The sequence below is a fragment of the Rhipicephalus sanguineus genome, chromosome 3 (genome assembly GCF_013339695.2).
Source record: "Rhipicephalus sanguineus isolate Rsan-2018 chromosome 3, BIME_Rsan_1.4, whole genome shotgun sequence".
NCBI lineage: Eukaryota > Metazoa > Arthropoda > Arachnida > Ixodida > Ixodidae > Rhipicephalus > Rhipicephalus sanguineus.
The window spans coordinates 132,500,202-132,521,183 of NC_051178.1; the positions used below are offsets into that span (position 1 = coordinate 132,500,202).

Genomic DNA, 20,982 nt, shown 5'->3' on the forward strand with positions numbered 1-20,982 from the left:
GATTTAAAGGAAACGCAAGCGCAACATGCAAGCAAACTTCCATATAAGATGAGTAACTGCTTTTGGCAACTTTCCACGCCTTCCTATGTGGAAAGTCAGAAAGTAGGCGAGATCGAAGAGGAGAATTTAAACCAGTACGCTATGTCACTATGCATTGCTTCAATGCTACTGGCCTTAGCATCGACGTTCGCTGAAAGACGGGCTACAGTGGTGGCAAATCATTTAGTTAACTAACAGTTTATCTTTCCTTGAACAAACATTCACAAATGTTTCATTTCTTGTAAAGGGTCGTTTTATATGTGTGTCATACGTTTAATGCTTTGTGGGTATTTATATGCTTACGCCACACAACAAAAAGAAAAAAAAGAGGAACTACACGACTGCAATAAAAATACCGCCGAAAGCTCGCTATCTCGTTTTGAGCGGTTCGTGTTTACCTTTGAAAAGCTTTATCTATAGGCTACTATGCAGCTCAATTTTCTAAATAAAGAACAACTCTACCAATCTCCCGATCATCCAGATTCACGCTGAGACGTCGAAACCGGTGGCAGAGGTAATTTTCTTATCGCCGCCCGCTAACTCGTACGCGCCTTTCATTTGAACGGGTAAACTCTTAAAAGATAACAAGTTCGCAGTCCAGTGGCGTTTTGCTTATAAAGCACCAGCAGTCAGCGACGCAGACATTCAAGTTTCACTGATCAAGGACAAGGACCGCTTGTTTGAAATTTTTTTTTCTACTTCCTAAGCCACACAGCGGGCGATTAGAAAGTCAGTGGCTTAGAGTAACAACATCAAGCACAAAGACAAACAACCGAGACGCACCTTTAGAAGTACAAACCCTTATCCTCTACGTGCGTCGCGCACACATCTGTGTACGCTATTTGGGTTTGCCATGACGATAGAAAATAAAGAAGCAACACACATGTTGAGATTTGCATAAACTCAGCCCTTGTCCCTACTTGTACATATTTAACTTGCAGTGTGCAGCCTACTGGTAAGAATGATTTTTCGTAAGGCTCGCAGCCAATAATTCACTTGTGCATGCACTTCAAGTTGGTAATTCGATCATTTTTATGCAAAGATGCGATACGATTGACTGCACAATAAGTTGATATTTAATTACCCTGAAATTATCATGGCTCACTCTAATATTGCATTTCAGTGGCAATCTCAAGGAAAAGGTCCCGCCGACTATCCCGTGTTCAATTAGTTGTTCGTTGTCATACTGCTGTGGATCTTTATAAATACCTAGGAGTAATAATCACTCCCGACCACCGGTGGAATCAACCCACTGCTTTTACAGAAAATAAAGCCATGAAAAAGCTTCGATACCTCAGGAGATAGCTACACCAGTCAGCACTAGAAATAATATTACTGCCTTACAAAATATACATTCGTCTAATTTTAGAATGTGCTTCCGTCGTTTCGGATTCATTCACCCTTCGAAAGCTTTCTGGACCTAACGTGGTTTTGCACTGTCTACAAGATCGGAGGCACCACACATGGTTTTGCATTGCCTCCGTGATCGGACCACCTTTGACTAAGCTACGACGTTATATGGTGACGTCATAATGACGTCACAAATTTTGTGATGATTTCTGCAACACACGTCCCCGACGCCGCGGGACGCCGACGCCGACGGTCAAATTTCGCGTTTGATGAGACACTTAAAGGTTTCGCCTTAAAATATTGATACGCTAGAAAACTTAGAGAAGGTCCGCTAGATTTACCTTCTGCTCGCAAAATCGCCTTGCGTCAGTTTATAGTGCTCTACTTGAGACAGCGAACTTGGAGCTCCTGCAACTGCGACGAAAGATTAGAGAACATGTACTACATGCTCTTTCACAATAATCTTGGCATTCGATCAGTGCGTACAGTTACAACCCACGTGGCCGTATCACTAAAAAAATTTTTTTTTAGGTTGAAGGAATTTTTTTATAGGGCTAACACCTATACATGGGTTCTTTTTGCCCGCTAATTGTACGCGAGTGGAATCGCCTCCTAGTCGAAGCTGTACGTGCGACGACCATGCCTTCATGTTTAGTGGCGCTGGATAAACCATAGTGTTTCGTGTCAAAATATCTCTTTTGTTTTTTTTTTTTTCTGACGTCGGAGCTTCTGTCTTCTATTTAAAAGCGGAGCTGCTCAAGCCGGGCGTAAAGTGTCTGCTGACTACGAAAACTATCATCATCATGAACCGGTGCGTGCATCTTTACAGCTATTCGTGCACGTGTCCGCTGCGTAGAAATTGTGGACCTGCACGGACCACTGGTAAGGACATCGCAATAAGAGCTTGCAGCGTGGTAGGCGTCCTACAGGTATTGGAGCTGCCACATAAGCGGCAGGTCGGCGAGTACGTCCCGGGGTGGAAGAGGGCAAGACGTGCGGGAGTAAGGAAGGTGTGGGCCTGCAGTTGGCGCCACAAGTGCTGGTGATGCTGGGAAAGGGATTTGTGCGGTGGGGGGAAAGCCCTCTTGGCACTTAAGAAGTCCGCAGCAGTGGGAGGCTGCTCTGTCCAGCACCAGGCCGGATCTCCTACTTCGGCTGGTGACTTGGGCGGAGGACGTCGCGGTTAGGCACGGCTTGGACGCCACAACCGGCAGCCCGAAGGCCGCCAACAACGCTGCTTTTAAATTTTTTAAATATTTTTTTTTACCTTTTGGCCTTCTCAAAAATGAAGTTTTTCACCACCACCACCCACAGGTAAGCTAACCAGAGGCCGAGCGCTAGCACTTAGGGTGACGATAGCACTTGCATTCCTTTGTGAAAAATAGGCTTGGCCTTTGCCTGACTTGTAAAATCTGGGCTTGGCCTTTGCCTGATTTTGTGAAAACTGTGCATAACCCTTGCAAAGCTGGCGAATGGGCTTCGAAGTTGCGCTGCAGAGTTGAAGCTTAGTTTAGCTTGTGGGTGTAGAGCACTGCACGGGCTCGGGCTTACCCGAAAACCCGGGCCCGGCCGGGCCGGGTAAAGTAGTTTTCACGGCGTGCCCGGGCCGGGCTCGGGTCTGAAGCTCCGGGCTTAGGGCCGGGCCCGGGTTTGAGGTGGCGGGCTCGGGTCGGGCCGGGCTGGCACATTGCTCAGTTCTTAAAGGGACACTAAAGTGATACAATGAATTGGTTAAGACTGATAAAGTGTACTCTGAGAACTCGAATGTAGTTAGTTTCACCATCATAAGGAAAAAAATCAAGGGCAAAGTCCCATTTTTAAATTTGGCGCCGAAATCTCCGCGCGTGACGTCACGGATTTCAAACTGTATTTGTCGTTTTTGGGGACATTGGGTCAACGAAACTTCTTGATACTTGGTACGTTAAGTGTATGGCCCACTCAGAGGTCAATATACTTAATTTTTACCGATTAGGAACTACGTAGATCCCAGTAGACGCCGTGAGAATCTATGACGTCACGGTGTTGCACGAATTTCAAAGTGGCGTCGGCACCCGCATTTTCTTTTTGCGCGTTTTCTCGCTTACAAAGACCCTTGTCGCCAGGTGTGCCACCCACTGGCTACGCCACTGGTCGAGAAGCTTATTCGCATCTTTAGTACCAAACCGGAATTAACCCCTAAAATAGATCGCAATCACTTCGTCCACCAACTGCCACTCCTGCCATTGTAGTCTTACCAGCGTAGGCCACCTTCTACAGGTACAACATTGTTAGGAAGGCATACACCATTGTAATATAAAAAAGAAGCACTCTGTGCAAGCCGTCCATAACAAACACTGCTGAAAACTGCAAGGAGAAGCCCTCAGAGGTATATATAGATCATATTGAAGAGTGGCACAACATTCGGGAACGAGATAAATGAAGAGATCAGCTTGACGGATATTATTTTTATTCTGCAGAGGTCCAGAAAAGACATTCTAAATTTACTACAGTGGTGGAAATTAAAAACTACGACTGCCGACGCCTTCACATTTCGCAAGGCAGGTGTGCGCCCCTGCGGCCTGCGCAATCAGGAAACTTCAGCGCGGCAGGACATGTGATGCAACGGCGCATGGTGTGCTTATAGCGGAATCTCTTTATAATATTATTTTTGAACAATAACGTGCGAACAAATAAACTATAAACTATGCCACAAAAACTTAGGCTGTATAAATAGCAGTGGTGTGATATATGAAAAGAATGCTATGACAAAAAGTTTTTTTTTGTTTTTCATTCGGATTGTATACGTATTTCCAAAGTGCACGTGGTGCGCGCGGTTCGTTATAATTTTATCCAGGTTAGTGTATTTACAACAAATGTAATAAATGTGGCTTTTTTCCTCTATTTCTCTTGATGTGGCAAGGTGCCACTATGATGAAGATATATGTGTTACATATCCAGAAGTGTGCACGGTTGGCTTTGTCGTTACAGCGAAAGCGCTAAGCGTGTGCCGATACGAGTGACGCCGCGTCTTTTCTCGAGAAAGGCTTGACCATTTCTCTCGAGGATTCGTGTCAAGCTTTGGCAGCATAATCAGCCTGGACGTTGCCTTGTATTCCGCAGTGGGCAGGTATTTAGTGGAGAACAATGTGGCGATGCAGTTCATGCAGTTCGCAGGCTTTGTTGCATATAGGCGTTTGATGTCCATTACGAGTTGTTCCTGCTTGCGTGGGAACTTCAGCGACTGCATGCAGGGCCGTTCTTGAGTCGGTAAAGATGACCCAAGACTCAGCTCTCTGGTCTACGATGTAATTACAAGTAGTCAGCAGTGCAGCCAGTTCAGTGACTGTATACAGATGAATTGCGGTGACTGAGAGTGGCAGAGATGGTGACATTCGCAGGCGGAATCCGCACACCAATGGCAGATGATGTATAGGCGTAACAGAGCCGTCAGTGTAAATATGACGATGAGCCTTATAGCTGTTTTCTACGGGCTGTAGAGTGAAATATGTTAGCACTGGCCCGGGTGTACGTCTCTTGTTGTTGAGCCCAGGCACGAAAGTGACAACTGACGACGAAGGAATATTCCACGATGGCTTCGTCGGCGTTGATGCGCTTCGATAATGCAGCGGGAGCAAGCTCCGCACTACAGGACCGCTGTCTGGAGGAAGCGGTTGACCCGGCACTCTGATATAGCATAGGGCAAGTGGACTCGAACTCCTGAAGCACTGGAGCTGATAGGCGTCTGCTTTCTGCAAGGGTTCCCATACCTGATGTATTTTTCGGTATAGGCCAAGGCACACCGTCAGGGCTTTTGCTTGAGCTCCAGTGAGTGCTTGTATGTTGGTTTGGGAAATGCCATGTAGCGCAGGAAGGCTGTATCGTAGAAGACCTTCGCAGAGAACCGTGTACAATCTCAGCAGAGCATTTACGGAATAGGGATGGTAAAATCGATGAACAATTAATCGATTAATCGATTAAAGGTCCACATACAATCGATTAATCGTCATCGATTTCCGCCTTTCGATTAATCGAATTAATCGATTAAAGCTGTTCGATTAATCGATTACGGCACCCCAACTCCCGCTGCCAACTTCTCCCCATGGCCGGAGCGCATGACTGCGAGGCGCGCTATCCTGAGACGCAGATGCCGTGCACATCGCCTCTCTTTCACTGCTTTCACTGCAGCGCATATTTAGGCGCTAGCAGAACGAGCCAGGAGCTGGCGGCGGCCATACCCCATAGAGAAAGATATGAACTTGCTCTGAACTCCAAGCACTGCCCAATGCTTCAAGCCCGGACAGGAGGCGGCTCCACCCCGTCGAGGCAGAAATGAACTTGCCCGCTTCGTTCCGGCTCATAGTCTACTGCTGCTACTGCCTTCACCTCCTCTCCCTTAAGCTGGTTGAGCGTCGCCTGAGTATACGTGGGGCTTGCGTTGCTTGCGTGTTATATTGCGTAATTATTACACATTGGTGGTTATACTGCTACCTTTGGGATGCCATAATGCCGGGCAATCGGAAGAGGAGCGCAGTGTGGTCGTTGTTCGTTGAAGATGAAAAAACGAAGACTGCAAAGTGTAATAAATGTGGCAAGAACTTCTCGAAGCCAGCGACGGAGAGTCTAAGGTATCACCAGCTGCACCCCCACTATATTCACGTGCCAAAGAGCCATCTCCCAAAGAAAGGTGGTAACGACGAAGCTGACGAAGAACCCTATCCTGACGACACCAATCCGCCTCTTCAGGTAAGTTATCAGTATCTCGCTAGTTAGCCAACAGCCATCTCCCGACGACGGGCCCCTTGTGTCCAGTGTGCGAAAGTGGGAATTTTCGCACACTGGACAGAAGAGGCCCATCGTCGACACTTTCGAAAGCGCGAACTTTCGATCGTCAGCGCGTCTGATAAAAAGATTTGGGTCCATATCAAGCACGCACGATGCCTCTCAAACAAAGACATATCGGTTTTAAAGCACCCATAAAAAATGTCGATTAATCGATTAAAACTTTCCACCGAAAGCAATTAATCGATTAAAGGCTAAATCGGTTAATGATTAACGATTAACCGAATAAAAATTTTAATCGACCATCCCTATTACGGAGCAGCCCCTATAGCGACTAAGAAATGCTTCGCATTTAAAACGTAGTAGCGTAACTATAGGCACCCACTGCGCATCAATGTCTCTGCAGCAATGCAGACCTGATGGGACACTTCATGCGCATATAGTACCACCACTGTTTGGCCGCATGCACAAGTCTATTCGGGGAACGTGGATTCGAATCCCACCGCTGCCACCGTAATGTTACAATAAACCACGCGACGTTAACACAGCAGAAGAGAACGCTAAACGCAAACGTCACGCCATATGTAGAATCAACTTCACTCCATCTATTTCAAACTATAGCTCTTCGTCTTCCTCATCCTTCTGAGAATATGTCCCACTGGCATTCTTTTCCGTATAGCAATATACACGCAGTGCCTCAGCAGTCACGTGCCTCCGACTAGGACTCTTAACCCTTGTCCACGTGTCATCGGTCTCCAACTCCATGCCCACCTTGGCCGAGCATTGAGGAGTATGCAACTGCAGAGTATATCACACAGCTCGGTAAGCTTGCTTTGAAATGATGTTAGTTACCTTTATTTTAATACCTGCCTATATGAGTTCTGATTGCGGTTGTGTTGATGGTGTTAATGATGACGGCTATGGCAATGATGATTATAGCGACCGTGCTCTGTGGTCAAGGCTCAGTGAATAATGCACAAGAAATTCTTTATCACTACTATTTTAATTTCGCACAAATTAAACATACACAAAATAACAAAAGGCAGACCAAGGCAAACGCTTAGTATCAAGATAGTGATAATGCAAGACCAACTAGCCCACGGGTTCGTCATTTATACTGAAATTTTTTTAGTGCGACCCACAATAAGTAAACTTAAGAGCAATTTCGACTTTGCACATTTCTCCTGTCGGTGATATGCGCTGGACACCTAAGAATAGAACGCTTTGAGGGATATGCTTTGCTATCACAATTTGGGATTAATTGCCCCAATTGCTGTTAAAAACACCTTTGCTTCAGTAAGGCAGATGAACAAAGCAAGTGCGAAGTACACAAGATAGTGTGCGAAATATTCGAGAGACGAACATTGTTTTCCATGTTTACGCAAGGAGGAATCAACTTTATTTACATATATGGCTCGGTCCTGCAGGGTGGCTCCACGTGGGCAGCGACCCTTTCGGCCCAGGCAGCAATAGCGAGCTGCGTTTTAATGGAAGTTTTAACAAGCTCCTCCCACGTTGACCGCGAGCGAGTTGGCAGGAGCGTTCTGGGGGGAGTAAAGCCTTCACAGCCCCACAATATGTGATTTTGCGTGGCCAATTCTTGGGCGCTGCAATTTTGGCAGAGTGGGTTAACCGACCCGCATGTAATTAGCGCCAGCTGATGAGGACTAGGAAATGTGTAAGTTTGAATGCGGCGAAGGATCGTGGCCTGCGCTTTCGTGAAGTTTTCATCGGGCGGAGGGTAGACTCGCCGTTCACTTTTATAGATATTCGTTATATCATTAAAGGAAGTCAGTGCCTTACCAGGGAAGAGCGGGTCCGAGAGACGAGCCTCCCGGTTTGTTAGACCTCGGGCTACGCGGTACGCCTCCTCGTTCCCAGGGTTCCCCGACTGGGCAGAGACCCATACTAATTCAATAATTTTATCACGTTGGCAGTTTCTTCGAATCCTCGCCGCTCGGATGTTTATGCTCCCTTTCGAGATATTGATGATGGCTCTCTTCGAGTCACTTAATATCGTTCGAGCGGAGGCACTCGTCATGGCCAAAGCAATAGCGGTGTCTTGAGCTTTACTACGGCGGAAGGCACCTGTACCGTATTGATAATACCGTACGAATCTGTCTTCCTCCGGTCACCACACTTACGGTATACCATTGGTGATATTGTTTGGCCGCGTCCACGTACACGACGAATTGGTTGTTTTTGTATTTTGCATAAAGGCATTTTGCTCTGGCAGACCGCCTTCCGTCATGTCTGCCCGATAGCATGTTCTATGGGAAGAGGCCTCACCACGAGCTGACGTCTGATCGCCTGTGGTAGCGAGGTACGTCCCGCTATAGTCCACAACAGGACTTATATGCTATAATCTGTCCAGGACTCCTCCATCGGTCCTTGACAGACGGGCTAGCTGCGCATTTTTATGTGCCTCAATGAGTTCATTGAGGGTGTTATATATGCCTAATTCTAGTGTTTACGCAACACAGCGAGCAAGAGCAGGAGTCTATTCAGTGTAGCGTCCTGGTATATAGCAGAATGCCGTGTAAATATTGAGAGACGACTTTTTTTTTTTCCAAACACAGAATAACGCTGTTTACATGCATGACGCTGTACAGCTAACTTACATGCAAGACAAAAGTAGTTATCTCTGGGAGGATGATATCTAGACATGCTCACTGAACCTTTCAGAAAATAAAAATCTTGGAGGACGCTTGAGCTTCGCCTTCAAGAGTAGAACGCGATAGCGTAATCGGACCCCGTGCGCATCGCCTTCTCAACTGCTACCCTGTCCTCAGCTCTCGTGCATGCCTCAACCGTGCCGCAAAAAACAAAAAACAAAAAAACGAACATCTGTGCCCGTAACACTGGCCTTTTCAAACTATCTTAGAATGCCTACCGCAAGTATACAGTTGCGCAGTGCCCAATATACGCCATAATTCTTCCTTTTGCCAGTCTGTATGGTAACACGCGAACATACGTAGCTGCTCACTTTGTTGATGCTTCTGTCTGAGCGCTTTGTAATGTCTGTCTGAACGCTTTGTAATATGTCTGAGCGCTTTCTAATGGGTGGGCCTTTAAAACTCCCACTCGTTGCTGAATTCACATTTTTTTTTTTTTTGACGCCTGGCGCGATTCTACGCTTCTTCCACATAGTTTTTTTTTAAGCTTTCAAGCAATGGCGTGGCTCTGTGGTAGAACACCTGCTTGCACGCAGAAGACCTGGGTTCGATTCTCACTCGAACAAAAGATTTTTATTATTTATTTTATTTGCTTCTTTCTCGATTTTTCGGTCACGCACAACGCTGATTTTTCGCTCACAGCAAACGACGTGCACACCGGAATTTCTGCGGAACGAGCGTTAAAATCTGGTTATATACGCTTGTCTCGAACTACATAGTTTTCTTCATTTTGTGTATCTAATTTCAGCATTCCAGCTTCATTCGAATCATTTATGGTTAACGTGTTTAGCTCGTCCGACTAGGCAGTGTGACAACTCGCGCGGGCTGCTGAAATGTTTGGTGCCTTTCAGTGTACCAAACATTCTGCACTGCTGTGTAACGCCCAGACATGCACACACACCGGCACCGCTGCCGTCCAACACATATACAGGTCCATGGTGTTGTGCCGCCTCGCACTGTATATTTATATATACCGCAAACCAACTGCATCGCTTCTCGCAATACCTTGCGCTCTGGTTCATACAACGCACTGCGCCTTGACCAGAGGAGCGTGTTGTTTGCCAAGAGAATAAGTACATGCCGTACATATACTGTGGTGTGTATTGCTACAGCATCGACATTATATTTCACTTGCGTATAGCCAAGGTACAACAATCAATTTTATCTTGCGAAATTTTCACTCTTAGTCATTAGCATGTGACAAAGTCGGCCACCGTTATCATCCGGATTGGGCACTCGGTGCGACGATTGCATAAGGAATAGAATAATTAAATTTTTATGAGTTATGTACATGCATGTGACGAGTGTCGACGAGCGGCCATGGTTTTTATATAGCACTCCGCAGGCACATGAGCGAAAAAATTTCGCCTGTTGTACGCAGTTATATAGTTGAAAGCGTACATCTAAGTTACACTGGCATTCAGCGCAGCGTTAGAAAAGACCTTCATCTGGCTAGCAAATGACGCGGCAGAAAACTATCCTCTGCGACCACTGAGCATTGAGCCTTTTCGTCACCTTATCCACAGCAATTACTAACAGCGAGTCTGCGCCTCTATATCGAAAAAGCTAATGTCGCTCGTGAGGGTGGAAACTCATTTTAACGAAACAAGCAACACAACAAACTGCGGCCTCCCATTTCCTTTCAACTCGTTATATATATATATAATTCTGGGTTTTTTTGGCGAACCGTATACCTGGACAATACGTGTCATTGATGTACTTAATGATGTTCATCCACATTAATATAGCGTTCGAAGCGTCAATAAATGCAGGAAAGATCCTGCAGTTATAAGTGAAAAGATAACAGGGAGCATGAAGTTTGCTATAGCTCACATTAATTTTCAGCTTGGCGCAAACTTGAGGAAGTTATTTTACATACGTATAGCGTTCTGCCATTCGTTTTTAAAGTAACAGCCAGCAATTCAAGTCGGCCTTCGATGTATCACATATTTGGCACATTGTCATCAGAAAGATGAACGCAGCGCATCGGCTACAATACTGAGTGCGAAATCTAACGTAATTTTAATGAGAACTAGACACGGTATACGCTATGGAAATATACCTGACCTGCTAATAGATGTGATTGGTCGTGTGAGGAGTGAAATACAGAACACCATGTAGCAATAGGTCGAAGTCGAACAGCACAAATTACGTTTTCCTTATTGCAATAAAAATAACTGTCGTTGTCGCCATTTCTTTCTGACAGCTACCTCTTTTCACTTGGTTATTAGGAATAAAAGATTTTAAGAAAAAAAATCTTGCGTTCTGTGAGTCAAAGTTCTCGTTTCAACCCGCAGTATGGTGGGAGTTGTATAGTTTACAAATCAAAGAGGGACGCATTTGGTGGGTATATTCTTATGTTTGTAATTGGCGTAAGGTGCACACTCACTGGCTGCTTCGTTGATCATGATGGGGAATGGCAGCGGACTTCAAGATGTGTACAAAGCGCTCGACGCCATGTTCCACTGACATGTGTTTCTGTCGCTATGTTTTGTCATTATATGTCGAATAAACTGGCAGCTATTTATGAAAATATGGCTGACGAGCAACGTTGCTTGTTGGGCGAGTTGGAACGAGTCAGTCATAGCGTAGTTTAGGCTGAGGCTGAGGAATCATCGAGGCTGAGGAAATTAAACGGTCTGGGGACGCATGCGTAAGCACGCCTTCCTTGCATCTTTCTGACAAAGAGCTTTTGTTTTTGGCGAGACATGGGAAGGGGGGCGGTGTTGGCACACGTGTGTGACTTATCGGCACTTTTATTCTTTTCACCTTTCGGTTTTTACTTCTTGGTTTTTTTTTCTTTTCTTGCTTTCCCTGCGTGTATATATACATGCGTCCCAATCCAATAAACTTTAGTTGGAAGGAAAAATGCGCTGTGTCCTTGTCCTCTCACTCGCCTGTTTTTTGCGCTAAACTACGCTATGGCTGACGAAATCATAATAAAACAAGAGGGAGATTTGCGTGGCTAGCTTTTATACATGCATGGCTGGAAATGTACAGTCGTGCTCAATATGACTTGCAACACGGGAGCGCGTGGCCTCATGCGTTCAAAGATTGCGCATGGCTTCAACTTGTTTTCATTTCAGCAACTAAGTGATATTTTCATATGCGGAATCATCTTCGAGTGCGAGAACAGCGTGTAGTTATGGAAATAAGGGCTAGTGGAAGCCATGAGCAGTTTTTGAACTCGTGAGGCCACGCGCTCCCGTGTTGCAAGTCATATTGAGCGTGACTGTATACTGTTTTTCTGCTGCAAGTTATAGTTCTCCAAGAGTCATCTATTGGCATAAGACAGATAAATAACGGGTGTAATTAGCACCTGTTTTTATTTATGTATTTATTCACTGAACCTGCAGTGCACCGAGAAGAAGCTGTAAAATTCCCCAAATTACATTTCTCTGCCACCTGTATCCGTCGATTCAGGCAAGTTTCAAGCATGCAGGAGACTGTGAGCATCGGCTATGCTGGCTGAGGCGAAGAAAGCTCAGTTCGAGCAAACCGCGGTCATGAACTGTCGCTCCTTACTGACTCCAGTGAAAGTTTCTTAACAAGTATGGTCAGGAACCAAAGCGGGGGGAAAACCCATAATTAAAACGACGGTTGTTGAACCTCGGCTGTCAGAACAAGAAAAAGAAAGGCGCCACTGGGTGGTTCCACTGGATATGCGTGTGTGTGTGTGTGTGCACGCGCGGGACGCCTTGTGTGTTCATGCTCCGTCGAGGTTTCCGCGAACCTTTTACAATCAACATTTCTGTCTCGTGACTCCGCTGTCTGCGCGAACGGCGCCATGCGTTGACCAACGCCGGTGACGCAAGCGGCGCATCAGCGGCCGCGAGGATACTGCGCTCGTTCCCGTCCTCTTATTCTTCCTCACACCAGATTTATCCGCCGAGCAAGCAGCCGTACACATACACAGCGAGGCGGCAGCCGCGGAGGACCGGAAACGCGGTCCGCGATGAATAAGTGAATCAAGTGAGTGGGCTCGCTTCCCTCCGCTGGTGCTGTCGGTCGGAAGTCCCGAAGCCTTCTCCACCGCCGGTCGACGCCGACGCTCTCAACGACGTCGTTCCTCGACGTCTGCGAATGGCTTTCGCGATTTTCTCCCTCGCCCACTAAATCGCCGGCTTGAGAGCGCGTTCCTTCCCTCTCTTTTTTTGTCGCGCATTCTGCGTTGGATTGGGAGGGTGGGGGGGGGGGGGGGGGGAGGGGTTGCCGAGGGAAGTGATTGTCTTGCAGAAACGAGTGGTGCTACGACCCCCCCCCCTCCTTCGAGCAGCTTCCATAATTGAAGGCCCCGCCACTGCTTATAGTATCATGCGCGCCACATCACGTGCAGGACAACCCTGGGCAGCGCCTGGCAGCCGGGGACACACGCACACACACGCTGGCGAGCAAAGGGGAAGGTAACGGTATGAGGAAAGGTTAAGCGTATACGGCGCTGGCTTTTTGTTGTCGGCTGTTCCACCTCAGCTCTCATTGGAGGGAACAGTGAAGGGGCAGGTATCCTGGGGGGTCCTCGTCGGGCCACCCATAAGCAGGCTACGGCGGCGCACCTCGCTTCCTATTGGCCGAAGCACTCCGGAGGTGGGGGGGGTTGCAAGGCAGGGAGGGAGGGGGAATCGATGAATCTTTTTCGAGTTCGCCGTCTCGTCGTCGTCGCCGTCGGCAGCGGCGCGCGATCGGAGGCGCGAGAGAAAAAAAAAAAAAAAAAAAAGAGAGCCAGAGACCAGGTGGGGGGTGTTTCGGGGGCTGAGAGGGGGGGGGGGGGTCGAATCCAAGAGAGGCAGAGGAAGAACAAGAGAAAGACGACACGGTGCGGAGAGAGGGTGCGAGGGAGAGAAAAAAAAAAAAGGACATCCGCGCGAACGTGGAGACGGCCCGGATCCAGAAGGGTCCAGGACAGGTACCGCCGACATGCGCTCGCCCCGGACGACAGCCGCGCGTCGAGGTGTGGTTCGGACCAGGGTACGACGCTGAGCGGCTTCGCCATGGCGCAGCCGCGACGGTCTTCTACCGCGCCGCCGCACCGACAACGTCGGGCATCAACGTCGTCGTCTTGGTGGTCTACCGTCGTGCTCGTGATGGTCTTCGTCCTCTTGTGCTTCTGCTGCCTGCCTCCGGGATCGGAGGCAGTGGGCTCCGACAACGTGGCCAAACGCAAACCGGGCCGAGGCCGAGGATCTAGATGGTGGTGAGTGACCGTTCCACTCGGGATCACTGCTTGGCGCGAGCGCCTTCTTTTGCCATTGAGGAACTCGTTATCGCGCGCGCTCAAAACACCGCCGGACAAGGGCGTCGTCGTCAACGTCTCTTTCCCTCGCTAACGGGTTGTTGCGCAGTTTCTTCTTCTTCTTCCGAAGTCCTCCCTCCTCGGGTCACGACTCCGCATAATCCGGGCCGCCTAATTATGCTCCGCTGATCGGTATCGTGCGCGCCGATGCCGCCGAGCTGGCGTCCGTTCATCCTTCTTCGGTGCGTTTCTCTCCCGCAAAATAATATTCCCCCACCAGAAGCTCACCGGACGGAGGAAAGATACTCCTTCAGCTTTGCATTGTAAATCAGCTGCGTGGCGTCGGCCTCCGACGCCTTATCGGCTGGGACGATCGATGGCAGCGGGCCAATAATACGGAGAGCTAAACACCAGATTCAATGAACTCGCGGGTCACCCGCCTTTTCACTTGAACGCGTTCCAAGTTTCTCTTTCTTCTTATACGTTCTCTTCGTCCTTCGAAACAGTTCATAATCCAAGTGGGGTAATATTTCGTCAGTCAAGCAAGCAAACTTCTTCGAGAGAGCGCCGGCGTACGAAGCCGCGTTTACTTTCGGAAGCTCTCTATATCACGCGGGTGCCGTATGCTCACACGGCTTCATTTACTGTGAATGGTTACAATGTAGGCGTGTTTTCAGAAACTTCGTGACCTCAGAGCAGCTCGCCGCCGAAAACAACGCCGCGGCCTTGAGGAAACATCGCACGACGTACATTGTGAAAAACACGTTTCTTCATCGATTTCCCAATCTCATCTGACAGGACGCTATACAGTGCGTTTTTCGCAGCGCCTTCCTAACGAGTGACAACTTATAGTTAAAGAAGTCTAATACGTCTTGCTTGCGCGCATACGTGCGCTATCAAGGTGACCTTATGCAAATGTTCAGTGGAACGTTGTCATTTCTTTGTCAGTGTCATGGTGCATCGACAGCGAACGGCGAGCGCCCTTATCTTTTTGTGTGTATTTAGAACGAATGATCCTACAAATATAGCCTACAGAACAACGGTGAAGCCGCAAATCTCACGCTTGCAGATGCATGCGCACAGCGAAGCCCGCACTGGGCACGTCCATCCAGGCGAAAGCCACCTGGCAATGACGCGTCGGCGAAGGGACAAACCTTTAGAAACGAAAAAAGAATGGGGTTTCCTCTCCTTCAGTTTGAACGGCCGGACCGCACACACACACACACACACACATTGCGATACACGTGTAACGCCACTCACGGACGCACACAAGTATCCATGGAGGCGCGAATGTACACGAACTAATGTTTCGCACCGTCGCCTCGGATAATGGGTGCCCGGGCGGATTCTCCGAAAGACATCGCGAAGTGACCTGGCCACCACCGCCGCCTCCCTTGCTTTCGAACGGAACCTGCCATTTGGGCTTCGAGCTGCGTGCCCTGACGTACGCCATATGTACTATTCTCATATACACAAACAAACACGCACCAGTGAACACGTTTGTCACGTGTGTGTATACTGTGCAATCTCTCCCGTGAGCATGCACGGCCGAAGCGCTGATAGGTCTTTCTTTCTCGCACTGGCATTATAATGGTTTCAAGCTGCGTTTTGCTGGTGACCACATAATCGCACACAGCTTCGGTTTCCGGCCCGCCGAAGATGGAGTGCTGCACAACAACGACAAAACAACTTTTCAGCTGGAACTTGGCCGGTTTCCCCACGCCCGCTCTTCAAGGTTAAACTTACAAGCCTTTCTTCAGATTTGGCGTCCGCCGATGTTTCACGCAGCTACAGGCATGACCTCCAACACGTGCGGTGTTCTTTGACAGCAGATAGTAATGAATTCAATGAGTTCACAAACTGTGCGTCCAGCTTGTGCGTACGTATTGAAGGAAGTTTGCGCGTAAAGTGTGGCGTGTCCGTTGTTTGTTTCTGGGTTTCATTATGGTTAAGCAGCGCAAACAACACGAACGAAGAAGGAGACACAACGGCCGTTGTGTCTCCTTCGTCCGTGTTGTTTGCGCTGCTTTAACTGTAATGGAACCTTACCAACCAGTCCAGTTGTCAACCTTGTGTCTGGGTGTTGAAACATTTCCGGGAAATTCATTCATCACTGCCAGGAGAGTGGAATACTGCTTACAAGCCCCTTGCGATATCCCTAGGGGTGTGCGAATAGCGAATTTTAGAACCAAATCGAATACGAATAGTGATGACACCGAATCGAATACGAATACAAATCGAATACTCTATCTTCGAATATAGTTTTCGAATAGTAAGGCAACCATTTTCAATGCAGCCGCAGACTGGTAAGGTAACAATTTTCAAAAGATCCTTTGAATTCCATATTTTATTGGAAACAAATATTCACAAGCTTTAACAAAGGAACATCACAATTACTTTAATTTGACAAAAAATACCACAATTATTTAAACTGAGGCAAGCTCGTTGACAGCCGCAACTATAGAGCCTTCGAAATATTTTGTAACTACAGGCTGAAATATAGTAGTGACTACAGCATTGAAGGTGGTACGTTGTGAACAGCCTTTAAATAAAACTGAAAACAAAACTGATACATAAATATTAAGCAGTTTTCATCAGTTAACATCATCATGATATTATGGTGAAGATAGTGAACTGATGACAAAGTAAAAATGCCTTAATCTTGTGATCAATATGCGTCGATATTTCCTAAAGTACATGGGCTGCATGCAGCTGGGTAATTCGATGACGAAAATAAGAGGGGTTGCCCCTCGCTGCTCCAACGTCTCGTTCCTTCGAGCATTTTTCGTCGTTGCTGACTATTCGAAAAATATTCGGTATTTCGAATATGCGCTATTCGATTCGAGTATACCGAATCGAATAGAACGCCATTCGATTCGTTATTCGAATTTTTCGAATATTCGCACATCCCTAGATATCTCTAAGATGAATCGAACGTTGCGTCTTTACAGAAACACCCTTCACGATGAATTGCTGGCTATAGCCATGGATGTGTTCTATAATCAGTATTTTCTTGAAAGGTATACATGAGAAACCCAATGCGAAAACAAAACTGCGCGATTGCTTGAAGAGATGCATCGCCTTTCAAGATAATAGCTGTCTCGATTTGTTATACCGTGCAGGTAGAATTCCGCAATATACTATAATCGCACGCGGTACTTACTTTCCATGTAACCCTATCACCTGTATAGCATATTCATATGCAAGCAAATAGTCCATTATGGCGTGTTGCTTAAGCGCTGTTGAAAGTTTCTAAACTGATGCATGATGAGTGTAAGAGATAACGAGATAATAATATATTCCAATTTACGGGCTAGTGTTCAAATTCTGTGCGCTATACCTAGCTAAAACAAATGACCGGAACTTCGAATAACGATGTAGACAAACGATTTTTCTTTAAGCATCTTCATTAAAATGTGTGTAATAGTGGTGGATGAACGTGTGGTCGCCCGGGAAATAAACGTTCGACCATATGGTTAACCATTAAGCTCTCTTGGTATTTCTATGAAATTCATTCATCGAAATTTGAAGAATGCCTGTGTGAAAGTATAGACAAGAATTTCAGAAGACTCATCAAGAGTATGGTGCGAATACTGTTCTCCTATCCTGTCTTGAACAATCAATACTTTCTATATAGATGAGCAGAAGCATGATTGAAAAAAAATCGCCGATTATTACGATACTGCCTAATGCGAATTCTGAGCGCAGCTTCGTGTTGGGGCAAGGCCGTGGGCAAGGCCAACTGTTTTTGAAATTTTGGCTTTCCGCAAGGTATCGATTACGCCAAAAATCATAATTTTTGTGAAATATAGGACAGCACCCATTACGCCATTATTCGTCCTTCTGCGGATAATCGAGGTACCCGCTATACATCTGTAAGGTATTATGTGCACTTTGTTGATGCTGCATGTTGCTGATGACGACGAAGAATTATGGCTGAGCACTTTGCAGTGCGTGGGAAGCATTAAACCCCAAAATCGTTGCGCAATTATCATTGTGTGATCACTGGTTGTTATTTTAATCTTCTGCCGCGCTATATTACATAGGTTAACGCGATTTCTTGCCCGACATGACGCCTGTATAGGGTCTCTTTGCAAATGAGCTTCAAGCACCAGCGTGGCTCTGTGGTAGAATACTCGACTGCCACGCATAGGGCCCGGGTTCAAGTCCCATGCAATACTGGGTGTTTCTTTCCCATTTCATTTTTTTTTTTTCAAGTCTATCGGTTACTTCTTTATGTCTATCGGTCACGCCACCGACGGCGACGGCGACGCCGCTCAACGCAGGAACGGGCGCCTGAGCTGCGCTCTAAAACGTGAAGCTATATTAGCCAAGAACGAAAACAGCCAGTCGTTCAATGAATCACGTATGCAGAGCTCATAAATCCCAGCACTGAAGCATTCCGAAACTACTTCAATGCATTGTTTCATTTACAGTTTTATCTGCTTTTGTAAGAATGGTTTAATTGAGATCCAATACGTATACACACCAGCCCGTGGACTCCACTTTATTCTATCACGCGCCACAATTCCTGTATTTCAGTGTAAAATACGCCTGATGCTCTTGGCGTTTAAAGTTATGAGCAATGTACATTTCTGAAACTGTGCATGATAGCCGCCCACAATAAGTATTTTATTTATTTATTTATTTATTTATTTATTTATTTATTTATTTATTTATTTATTTATTTATTTATTTATTTGACGAGAGAGCTGATATATAGAACGGAAGCCAAGAAAATTACACAGCTCTTTACAATGCAAAATTACACTGCAATGATATGAAGCGGGTTGTATAGAAACCAAACCTCTTTTTATTAGCAATGTTGTAAAAATATGTATATCATTTGCTGGGACCGCCCATGCAATATAGGGCCAATCCGCCCACAAAGGTTTATAATTGAGTATACTGCCACACAGTTGATGTTCACTGTTATATCATTAAGCCTTGGAATCAGCTGATAGTCTCAACTTAAAGCTGCGACGTTTAAAGCAGCGAACTATATACCTTACTCTCTGTCTGTGCTTCTCTCAGTTTTCGTTCTAGCGAATACTTCTTGGCCTAGTATCATATCCGAATACAAAGTATGACGAGAAAAGGGGTTAACCACGATATGCATATTATGGCGTTAGGTACTGAAAGCATTGTAACGTTTCTCTTCAATTGTAAGTGAATTTTATACGTCGAATTTATATAGGCAAGATATGTAAACGTACGCCCTAATATAAGGTCTTTCTTCGAGATAAACGTTGATTTGTGCCAAAAATGTTAGTACATTAGAACCTACTGACCTTCTTAACATGCGATATTCATGGCGGTCAAGAATTTGCTGATTGAAATACTACATCGCCAAAGTATATACAGGAACATTCCCATCAAAGTTTTGACAATGTAGTTATATTTACTTTAAATGCAGAATAATGAGAAGTGATAGGCTACGTGGGGTCTGGCTATATCACACTATTGCAAATGCCATACTCGAAAAAAATTTAAAATAAGCAAAAAAATAAAAAAACACTATAAACACATCACAAGCACGGAGCACCAACACCAAATACACATTATGGCTTTGTTGGCGCCATGTATGCGCTCCTTTGCAGGCTTTTTTTAATAGTAGTTGGCGATGCATGGATGTAATTGAATACGATTGTTTACAGTTTATTACCGCGTGACCTACAGCGCTTGCAGACGAAGTTACGAATTCAATTTCTTATTCCTTGACCTTCACAACTAAACGTTAGTGTGTTGTGGCTGATTAGAGATTAAAAACGATGTCGTGTTTCCGTCAGACAAATGTGGGTGTGCCATATGCCCTCTCAATACAGGTTTAATCAGAACTGTTTCGATGATCTTCAAACACAGCTAACCGCTATGAAGGTATGAAGGAAGGGAATTCTGAGGGCTCGTTTCTTTGTCTGACACCACAACCTTAATGAAAACCAGCAGATATTAAAGCCGAGGAAGGGATAGGGGACGGTAGTTGGACTGTTTTAAGTGTATTGCAGTAATTGCGATATAGATGTGAAGAAAGTTGTCACAAGTGAAGTTTCTTTCCTTCTTTCTTTCTTTCTTTCTTTCTTTCTTTCTTTCTTTCTTTCTTTCTTTCTTTCTTTCTTTCTTTCTTTCTTTCTTTCTTTCTTTCTTTCTTTTTCTTTCTTTGTCGGGACGCAAGGTTGCAAAGTGTTCTAACTACAGGGGGAGATAATTTCCCCCTTTGGGGCAGACAGCCATTCCGCGCGTCGTACTGCACGTTATTCAACCCCGAGGAAAGAAAACTGACGTGCGCAGTGACAAAGTTCTTGTCGTTCAGAGCACATCGGGGTGTCTCGTGAAGTGTGAAGCGATGTACTGAGGCTGCTATCATCAGCCTTGCAGACAGTGGTGTATAGGGAAACAAAAGAAAAGATAGAAAAAAAAAGAAATGTGTCCGGGGATGCCGTTGTAGGGGCCACTTGTCAGCTCTGATGATGACGGAGTACCCCCGGACTGTGGATAAGTGCACGGCACACGCACTAGCGCGTACATACATATATATATACCCTCTATAGAGGGAGAGACGTGTTGTTTCTGACATAACGGCAAAGCTACAGAGCGCGCATTCTTTAAAGGTGACGATTTGTAAGCGCTCCGTGATAAATGACAACGTCGTGAATGGAGGTGCGAATTGCAGGAGAATAACCGCGGCACGTTTCGTGTCACTGTTGATGCACGCTATATAGGGGTAAAAGAGAGGCAATTGCTGAAACCGAAGTTGTTGGGCAAGCGGTGATCAAACCCTGTTGTGCGAACGTGCTTGAATGAATGGGATTGCTCGTTGAAGGAAAGTTTCACGTCGGGAAGGTCTTTATACCATGCTATTAAAGGATTTGCGCGGCTGCGGGCAATCTCTTTCTTTTATTTCATCTAGTTAGAGTGATAGTTTTCTTCGGT

At 46.2% G+C, this 20,982-nt stretch overlaps 1 protein-coding gene across 2 annotated transcripts in view; it reads left to right on the forward strand.

The window, feature by feature from the left end:
* The first annotated feature begins 13,586 nt into the window (after positions 1 to 13,586).
* Positions 13,587 to 20,982, forward strand: part of LOC119387163 (protein Wnt-1) — a 62,552-nt gene continuing 55,156 nt past the window's right edge. The window contains exon 1 of one of the 2 annotated variants that reach the window (XM_037654471.2): positions 13,587 to 14,013. In XM_037654471.2, coding sequence (XP_037510399.1) covers positions 13,811 to 14,013 — 203 coding nt within the window. In that variant the 5' untranslated portion in view covers positions 13,587 to 13,810. The remainder of the gene's footprint in view (positions 14,014 to 20,982) is intronic. The other variant, XM_049413390.1, reaches the window with a different exon arrangement.